The 10,922-nt window shown below is 39.1% G+C and overlaps 1 protein-coding gene across 1 annotated transcript; it reads right to left on the reverse strand.

The window, feature by feature from the left end:
* Positions 1 to 1,461: 1,461 nt before the first annotated feature.
* Positions 1,462 to 4,436, reverse strand: LOC308093460 (phosducin-like; the record flags this gene model as incomplete). The annotated part of the gene is made up of 5 exons (XM_080439797.1): positions 1,462 to 1,656; positions 1,988 to 2,100; positions 3,194 to 3,413; positions 3,749 to 3,885; positions 4,382 to 4,436. 5 exons carry the CDS (start codon positions 4,434 to 4,436, stop codon positions 1,462 to 1,464), a joined length of 720 nt encoding a protein of 239 aa, XP_080295923.1.
* Positions 4,437 to 10,922: the final 6,486 nt, after the last annotated feature.

Genomic DNA, 10,922 nt, shown 5'->3' on the forward strand with positions numbered 1-10,922 from the left:
TTTACATCGAGGTGCGGTGCCCACTCTTCTTTAGTGCATCCCTTGTTTATTGTCTGGCCTACACAATCCATGCCTTTACTCCTCAAGGCCCATAGATAAATCCATCACAACGTTCACCACTGCACATTGATGCTCCACAGGTCAAATACTACTATATGAAGTCAGTTGTCTTGTTTGTTTGTTTGTTTGTTTGTTTGTTTGTTTGTTTGTTTGTTTGTTTGTTTGTTTGCTTGTTTGCTTGTTTGCTTTCGCTCACAAAATAATAAAAAAAGATACACATGGATTAAGTAGAATGTGAAAAATCCTCCAGGGGTTTGAGATGTGGCATTCTCCGGGAAAATGTGTACATTAAGTTTAGGGTAAAATTACATCAATACCTCTTGTTAATAGTATGCAATATTATGTAGATCCTTTGCTTGCCTTTGCAAAGTTATTTTACCCAAGTTACCATACTAAAATATTATCATGGGTTTTGGCCCACATTTCTCCAATCAGTGTTAAACTGCTAATGTGAAAACATTGGTGAAAAGAATAACAAAAAAGCGTATAATAATATACATGACTATGAGTGCATTGTTAAACTGTTGTGGTGCTGGTAAAGTAAAGATGGTCGTATTTTCCCCCCTTTATTTATATTAGTGATTTCATTTAGTGTTGTCACTCCTGCTTTCACATAACATTGGCAAGTTTGTTCAACTTGAGCCCTACGCCAAGTCTAGGGGAGTATATCAATCGATTGATAGAAATAAACAGGGAGAAAACATTTTATTGGACAACATTTATTGTTTAAGCAGTATTTCAATATATTTCCTCTGTAATGTCATCTACAAACAGTACAATGAATGAGCTGTACATTGTACATTGTATGTCTGTAGATAGATAGATAGATAGATACAGATAGATAGATACAGATAGATAGATAGATAGATAGATAGATAGATAGATAGATAGATAGATAGATAGATAGATAATAAGTTAATCTGAAAGGAAAAATATAACAACATAGCATCCTTATTGTCACAGTAAATCCTCTTGGTCCTCTTTGGCCTGAGACAGAGTCAAGACCAAGTCAAGACTTGCGTAAAATTGCAGGCAAGACTGAAACGAGACTGAGATAATCAAAATGTGGTCTTGAGACTGGATACAAGACTGAGATTGTCTCAAGCACTACTAATATGTGTGTTTGTGTGTCCACCTGTGTCCACTGTATCCATTTTCTTCCATTTCTCACTCTCTATCGCACTTCACCGTGACTTCTACTGTGGAATGAAAACACGTATTTTCAGGTGAAGTTCTATGTTCATCTATACAATCTCTGCAAGATTTAGTTTTGTTGAATGCCACATTGTCAAATGTGTAAACGAGCTCCATCCGTCTCCTCTTCTCACGTTATTCATTCACAGTTCCTTATCTGTATACCCACTTCCATCACTCTCATTACCCCTGTTCCCTTTGACTCTCCTATTCCACATCTGCAACCTCTTCTTCTTCATCATCATCAGGACACGATGTAAAATCCTTCTCAGGTAGGAGGCCATACTCATTGAGAAATCCCTCGACATCTGTAGCAAAGAACTCTTCATTAAAGTGTTTGGTGACAGACAGGAAGTTACCGAGTAACTCACCGGCCTTGTACACCAGCAGTGCTGGCAGAATCTGGAGGAAATTAAAGTACAGCAAAAAATAGTTACTGTACAAGAAAATGCTATAGGAACATCTGAGCTAATTGTCAGGGTGTTAAGGAAAATGTCACTTCAGAGACAGTAAACATTGTATTCAGAAATATATGCAATGAAAGCATGTATTTAGGTTGTCACAGCACTGTGGGAAGCCTTCCAATTGTCTATTTAGAAAAAGGTATTAATTATGGTCATTCAGATTAGGCAAATGTTTTACATTATTATTTATTTTTCAGGATTATCCCTTAGGCTTTGGAAAACAATTAGAAATGTATAATCATGTAAATATTAATGATAACAATACTTACGTCAGATGAGAAGCGTTCAGCAGCACCTGTGGCCACTGCATCGATACGACAGAACTTGACACTGGAATATTCTATAGCCAGACTGTCCAGACATGAGTTCAGCTCCTCACAGCCTGATGGAAAAGGACAGGTAATTTATTTTTGAATTATTTGTTGTAAATAACTGTCTTCAGAAGAGCTTAGAAGTTTGAGCTTTGTGATGTGGTCATTGAGGAAAGGCATTCATTACATTGTGTATGTATTCATGAGCATTTCGTCATGAGCATTTCAAAGGCTAATGATGCACATTGAGTCTACTGTATATGTAGGCAAATATTTAACATTTCACTGTTCAGGTAAAAGGGACTAGACATTTTGTCATTATGTCATTGTAGCATGCTGAGCGCTACTGTGGGTTGTTGTCGATACAATTGATGAGACCATTTTGTAAATACATCTTCTGCACTATATAGGCTACATGTATCCCAGCCTCACTGGATCTGACGCTTGCTATGCGTTTAAATCAAAGTCCTTTGTAACTTTGCACTGTTGAGCCAGCCGGCAGGGTGTGTGCGTTTGTGCATGTGCGCATATGGGTAGCCCCATGTGAGTATCCCTGAACCCAGCTACAGCGTGGTACTACTATCCACAAGTTTCCTAGGGCATTGTGGGCATCACTTCCTGTCGATTTGATCAGGTATCAGGGATCAAATTGACAGGAAGTGATGCCCACAATGCCCTAGGAAACTTGTGGATATAAAGAGGAGAGCACAATTACACAATTGGAAACACCTGAAGATCAATTAACCCTGGCACTGCTCTCTGAGTCACTCCCCCTGGCTCCACCCCGGGGGAGTCTTAATCCAGTCAGAGTTCACAGAAATGCTTACATTTGGGGAACGTGGAGAAATTGCCTTCTGCATACTAATTATCAATTCCAATGTGCAAATTGAGATTAATTGGTCAGCCCACTACAAATCTAGATTTGGAGAAGGCATATGACCGGGTCCAATCTCTGTACACACATAGAGAGCTGTGTCTGTGTGTTCTGTAACAAGTCAGATTCATTCTCGGTGGGGGTTGGTCTCCACCAGGGCTGCACACTGCAGAGCTTTCAATTACCTGTCTACCCTTATGGCTTATCTGCTCTGGAAACAAAAAATAAATTATTGACTTAATATCTCCAGAAACTACAGTACAACTTTAAAAAAAAACAAAAAAACTGACCTTTGACACCAGGCTGGTAGATGTGAACCACAACCAGAGTAAGTTGATGTTCCTTCTCTATCACCTCCAAAAATACATCTCCGCTCTCCAGCTCGTGTACTCCCTCAAACGTGGGACCAAAACTCAGGCGCTCGTGCATATCCTGCATACACTGCTTTCTGTAACGCTTCAAAAAGTGTCCGTCTTCCTCTTTGATCAATTCATACTCCTGAACACACATCTGAAGAGAAAGAGGAGAGGGGGGAGTTTATTAGTGTATGTGTACTGTATGTATGCGTGCATGCATACAGTACATGTTTATAGACTTGTGAATTGTGTGTTTTTAGTTGAGTTGCAACGCAATTGTGAAACTATTATCTACAGTATGTATGTATGTAGGCCTATATATGTACGTATGTATGAATGAATGTCACCTGTCCACAATACAAGCGCTGGGTGGAAGAGTATTAAAGCTTTTTTATAAATGCCTTACATTTATGTAAAGACATTTACCATATCTGACAGTAACTTTGGTATGTCAAAGCTATTTCTTTTTATTAGCATTTGTGTATGCACCTTCCTGAGGGGTCTCTCCTTATCATCCTCCCGTGCACAAGACATTTGTCTGAGGAGCTCTCTCGTCCTTGGAGGGATATTCTGATCCGCACTCTCCAACTTAAACCTACGCCAGTCGTTAATTACACCTTTAGGACCTACACACAAACAAACAAACAAACATGCACGCACGCACGCACGCACGCACGCACGCACGCACGCACGCACGCACGCACGCACACACACACACACACACACACACACACACACACACACACACACACACACACACACACACACACATTAAGTACATAAAGTACATAAAGTACATAAAGTACATACATTACAGTACATGTTATTAATCAGGGGTAAAGAAAAATATCCACACACTGGATAGTTGCTCCTTTGAATTATTTAATTAACAATGTTTCGACAATGGCTTGTCTTCTTCAGGCATTCCTGACAAAGAACAGGTGATGGTTTTGGATTTGGATGGTTTTGGATCAAATATCAATCAAACCTTTAGTGTCTGTTACAGTAGCTGTTGACTTACACTTGCAAAAGTAAGACTATGCAAGGAGGAATACTAACTTATTTTCTCATTTGCTATTAGATTTTTCATTTGTTTCCAGCTCTTTGATATGTGCCTCTGACCTGTGTGATTAGCAGGAAGCTCCTCCTCAGTTGGCTCCTGGGAAGTTCCAGACATTTTGATGGGAGCCTGCTGGACAGAAAAAACATCGAGAACTTGACAATACCTATACCTGCAGTTTTATGTAATGTAACCATGCAAATTAAATTAAACAACAACAACAACACACAACAAACATGTTATATTTAAACACATTTCACATCGTTTCATAATGTACAATGAGTGATGAAAAGTGTATATAACATTTTGGTCCATAGAACCAAGTTTTCACAAATATATTTTAGGCAGCTTTTGGCCACTTGGAATATATTTTCTCCCATAGGCTTCGGGCCTCTGATATATTTTCAAACAGCAATGTAAAATCTATTTTTATAGGTGGTATGTACAGTATAGATACATGTACATGTACTATGTTGTATATTCGAGACTTGAGAGGTTGTCAAAGTCACTTACTGTGAGGTACACTGAAGCTCAGTTAGCAGATTATGCTCAGATTAGCTTGAGCCTGACACGTGCACTTTCCTAGGACACTTAGTGATGTGTGAGTGTGTGCCTATGAGCATAACACAATTATTTTTTTAGGCCAGAGGTAGTGGTTCTCAAACTTTTTTAATTTCAAGGACCCCCATAACTCAGAGAGTGTACCCCTCATGGAACCCTGAGGCCTAACACAGTGATTCTCAAAATGGGATCCAGGCAGGGACCCCTGGATCCCATTTTGAGAATCACTGTGTTAGGCTGGAGCTAAGGATTCTGGTAGATATCTGAATGTATCAACAGTGCCTTTTGGAAACAGAGTGTGCTCATGTTCTTATTATTATTGCCACTTCACATCCCAATTGTTACTTAAGGGCACGGTCACTCCAAAATATGGTTGCCCGCTGTTAAACTCAGGTTGTGCGCGGCCGAAAGTTTTTTACAGCCAGTATTGTATGGCATGTACCAGCAGGCGTATAGAGCGCATAAACGCAAGATGTGCGCGACACACGGAAAGATGCGCAAGACCATGAATCCACGCATTTGCATTGACAAAGCATTCGCAGATTCCGCCCCATATAGGTAAAATAAAAGTGCGGTGTGATCGTGCCCTAATGTAACAAATGGACCAGCAGGTATTCTGCTGGTAGCAATTCTGAATTGGTTTTCTTTAACGGACCAGTGCAATGAGAATTGCATTACTAATGAGTCATTTTCATGGTATAATTTTACTAAATGGCTGTTAATGTAAAGGCATTGTGAAAATTGTAGCGACACCATTTGAAAAACTCAAAAGAATCAAACAGATTTATAAACCCTTACTACTACCAAAGTTTGAACAGTGGATATGTAAAAGAAGGAATCAGAATGCAGTGGACAGCAAAGGAAAGGTTAGACTCTCACCCAGTCCCACAAGTTTTATACTATCTAACCATAAAAGGCGGAATAGAAGTATGCTCACTGTCATAGAAAATATGAAGAATGGGCCATGATATGACTTGAGAATTACACTGTAACTGAAAATCTAAATGATTCAAGTGTTGATTTTTTTGTCCACCCACATTTAAAATAGCTTTCGCCTGCACACTCAAATTGCTCTTGTCAATCTCACCGAACCCTCCAGGTTTCTCTCTTTAAAACTATTTACATCCACCCGAACGATATCCTGAGTGCTTACTCAGATGCAGATGCATGGGAGTTTTTGTGTAAAACAAAGAATACTAGCAGAAGGCAGGCAGAGGAGGGCTGTTAGCATAAATTGTATAATGCTTTTTGTGAAATATGAACATGAACAATACAGCATGTTGGTTAATAAAATATATATTGAGGCAATGCATGTATTGACAAATTTGATCACATCACATATTTTGTCCTCATCATAGTAATTAGCCTACAGGACATTGATAACCGCAAGGCTTTTATTATTAGACCTATTGAGTTGTAACATTCACTGTTGTTATGGATCATCAGTATCCAATAGAAAGAGCGTGCCCCTGCAAGCATCAAATGATCATGAATACAGAATAACTGCTTGATTTTCCATGTATTTTCCAATGTTTTAGACTTATTCTTATGGTATTGTTCGCGGTTAAACAAACACCATACACAGGTATAGCCTACAATGAAGATATATCCCTGAAGGCCACATATGATAGAATGATAGGCATACTTTACAAAAATCTAGTTGCAACTTATCTTCAGACATTCTTACCTTTGGATCCTGGATGAGACCAGTATTGTTAGAGAAAATGTGTAATGATCTGACTGTATCTGTCTTAATTGAAATATTCCTTGCTGATTTTGCTTTGCGTGTTTCTGCGTTGGAATTTCTTCTTTGTCTTTTCTGTTTGTTTTGTATATTTTCCTGGTCCAGAGAGGAGGAAGTGAATGTAGAGAAGAGTGCGGGAGTGTGGAAAGGGGAAGGGTGAAAGAGATACAGAAAATGTAGGCTTATCTTCATCATCATCCTATCATTGCCACTGAAATATAATTACCTTTAAGAGGATTAGCTATGTTTGCTGTCGGGCTCAGAGTGAATAGGCTGCATGAAGGAAATTTACATTGGAGTAACAATATTTCATTACACTGCAAAAAATCAAAATCTTATGAAGTATATCTGGCTTATTTCTATTCAAAATACCTCATCACACTTAATATAAGGTACAATCATCTAACCAGTCATATTTCTGTGAGATATAGGGACTTGTTTTCATACAATGTAACTTGAATGTCTTGGTAAGTGATAAAATCTTGAAACTATCTGGTATTGAGTCATGTCTTGGATAAAACAAGCTTTTTTGGCATATCACACATTTTTTAAGCCGTTGTGTTATTTGTAAAAGATGTATCCTCTCATATCAAGACATAGACTTAGTTGATTTCCAGAAAATACATCTTTATTGGAAAGGTCAGTTTTCTTTCTTCCCCACACAACATTAAGCATGTGCAATGACGTCTGTGAGCTCATACCTAACCGGAATGTACTTTATATTATTGAATGTCACATAGTAGTATGGCATATAATCAACAAGATTTCCAGGATCAACAAAAATATTGGCTTGAGCCTGGTAAGGAACTTCTACCTCATACACTAAATACTGATCATTCCACCCAACTAGAGAGAGGTTGGCATTCAAAACAATACAATGATGAATTTACAATATAAATGTTTTTCACAAGACCAAACTCTGGAGTGCATTTTTTTGTTTTGTTTGAACATATAGTGATATTTTTCTGTTTTTTGGTGTTGATATTTGAACTGTTTGGTGCTACTATATATGACTATGAATTGAATACCAAGGACCTCAATGGAAACAAGACTTTTTTGAACTGACCTTTTAGTCAAAGTATTTTAAATGTAATTCTGCTGTTTTACATTTTTTTGCCTAATGAAATATTTAATCAATCAATCAATCAAACCACTGATGAATTTCGAAATGGTAACTGGTCATGTGGGCACCAAAACCATCTGGTCACTAGGGATAACTGGGCACCAAAACCATCTGGGCCCTCTTAGCTGAGAGAGCGATGAGGCAGGGACCCCCTTAACTGAGAGAGAGATAAAGCAGCCCGCCCCTTAGCTGAGAGAGAGATGAAACAGGGACCCCCTTAGTTGTCCACATGTCCCTAGTGCCCAGTTGTCCAGGTACCCACATGTCCCTAGTGCCCACATGTCTCCACCCCTAAGTGCCCACTGGTCCAGGTGCCCACATGTCCCTAGTGCCCAGTTGTCCAGGTGCCCACATGTCCCTAGTGCCCAGTTGTGAAGGTGCCCACATGTCCTTAGTGCCCACTTGTCCCTAGTGCCCAGTTGTCCAAGTGCCCACATGTACCCTAGTGCCCAGCTGTCCAGGTGCCCACAGGTCCCTAGTGCCCACATGTCTCCACCCCAAGTGCCCACTCGTCCAGGTGCCCACATGTCCCTAGTGCCCAATTATCCAGGTGCCCACATGTCCCTAGTGCCCAGTTGTGAAGGTGCCCACATGTCCTTAGTGCCCACTTGTCCCTAGTGCCCAGTTATCCAAGTGCCCACATGCACCCTAGTGCCCAGCTGTCCAGGTGCCCACAGGTCCCTAGTGCCCACATATCCCTAGTGCCCACTCGTCCAGGTGACCACATGTCCCTAGTGCCCAGATGGTTTTGATGCCCACGTGTCCAGGTGCCCACATGTCCCTAGTGCCCAGTTGTCCAGGTGCCCAGTTGTCCCTAGTGCCCAGTTGTGAAGGTGCCCACATGTCCTTAGTGCCCACTTGTCCCTAGTGCCCACATGTACCCTAGTGCCCAGCTGTCAAGGTGCCCTGATGTCCCTAGTGCCCACCTCACCTGACTTGTATTCCTTCAACCATACATTTAGGCCATTTGAAAATAGCAGATCTACAAGCTCACAATGCGGAGCTTGTAGATCTGCTATTTTCAAAAGATTTTGTATACATTTTATACATTTGAAAACTTGTGAAAAGGGACATTCTGCATAATGAGTACTTTTACTTTTTTACTTTCTACATTGCAGTATTGATACTTTTACGTAAGAACAATTGAGTACTTGTTTCCACCACTGCTGGTCCATACTATACCAGACTATGTAGGGTATAGTTATATTTCAGTTATCTTATATTTTCATTTTAATTCCACTGCACAAAATGTAGGGAACAAAAAGTAATGTTTACATACGTTATAAAACCCTCATAAATTAATAAACTATGCGTTTTAAATGTATTTATGTATGAATTAGTGTCACAACCCCACCTCCTTTTGGAAATGGTAGCGACCCACGGGCGGCTCCTTTGAGCTCAGTTTTACACACACAGCTGTGAGCTGAGCTTGATTACAGCTCCCAGGTGATGATGAGAAAACCGTCTTATTTCTCTGCAACTTTACCAAAGTTTACCAACGAACCTGATTTGAAACCACACGTTGCTGGTAAGTTACATACAACATTAGATTTTACTTTTGAAGTTGATTACATTAACGTTCTGAATGTTATTTATGTCTGAAATGCATGTGTTTGTTTGTGCACACTTGCAGAATGAAGCCAAGAAGCTGGGCTAAGTGGCTAACCAGCTAGCTAGTTCTGCTATAACAACATGGATGACTTCACTGTGTCGACTTTAAGGGGTAATATGCATGCAAATATTTTTTAAACATAATGTCAGATACTTGTGAGCTTTTAAATCTGTTCTTTTTTGGTGTGTCCATCTTATTGGACCTATTCTGACGCTTTTAAAGATGTGAGAATTAACCAGTGTTTTTTTTTACTTAAGTAAAAGCAGTGGTGGAAAGTAACTCGAGTACATTTACTCAAGTACTGTACTTAAGTACAATTCTGAGGTATTTTGAGGTACTTTTACTTGGAGTATTTCCAAATTTCAATACTTTATTTCTGCTCCACTACATCTGAGTCAAATGTTATACTTTTACTTTTACTAATTATTTGAGAACTTTAGTTTCAAGTTACTTTGTAAAACATACATTAGCCAGTTCAGACCTAGAATATACTTTGCCTATTTGAAAATAGCCAATCTACAAGCTCACATTTGTGACACGTTGTGAGCTTGTAGATCTGCTATTTTCAAAGGATTTTATTCATTTGGAAACTTGTGAAATGGGACATTGTGCATATGCCAAACCCTTTGGATAACTGGAACATCCAGGCTAGTATACAAAAATAATTGTATTCACTCTTATTAACCTGCAATCTTGTGATGTGACAAAATTCTAGTTAAAATTCTAAATATTATAGTCAGGGGATATTAGCAGAACAATTTCCAATCTTGGAATAAATTCCTTAACAAAAATAATCTTCACCAATGTGTTTGTAAAGGTGTCTAGTAACACATCTCACAAAGACTGAAATGCAGTTTCCCTAGGAGAATGTTTGACAGCTGCTGAAAGTTGGGGTACCCACCATTTCCCTGCATGTCCATGCAGGGAAAAAAAAATCAAATTTTAATTCTGTTTTAAGTAGCATGTGAGGGCTCAAACTAGGGTGTTTTTATGATTCTGAATCCATTGCAAGCATTTGTTTTGCACCAAAACCACTCCTTGGGCTAAAAACAGCCCAATCTCAATGGGCTTTTTACACAAAAAGTATACCTGGAAAAGGATGGCTATGGCCGTTTTTTCCCTGCATGGAAATGCAGGGAAATGGTGGGTACCCCAACTTTCAGCAGCTGTCAAACATTCTCCTAGGGAAACTGCATTTCAGTCTTTGTGAGATGTGTTACTAGACACCTTTACAAACACATTGGTGAAGATTTTTTTTGGTAAGGAATTTATTCCAAGATTGGAAATTGTTCTGCTAATATCCCCTGACTAATTAGCCCTACAAAAAAGGTATATCAAAATAATGTTTATGTGTGCTTGTTATTGTATTTATGGATGCAGCAGTAACTCAGAGGGTTACAGACCTGTTAACCGGTGTACACACCAGTTTCATTAATATTATAATAAGAAAAACACTTCTAGAAAATATTAGAATACTTAAGAAAATAATCAATATTTGCAGCTCCAGTTGTATTAATGATTAAATGAATTGATCAATAAACAGTCTGCAGACTCCAGTTGGTC

This window comes from Gymnoscopelus braueri, assembly GCF_963280865.1.
Source record: "Gymnoscopelus braueri genome assembly, chromosome: 10".
NCBI lineage: Eukaryota > Metazoa > Chordata > Actinopteri > Myctophiformes > Myctophidae > Gymnoscopelus > Gymnoscopelus braueri.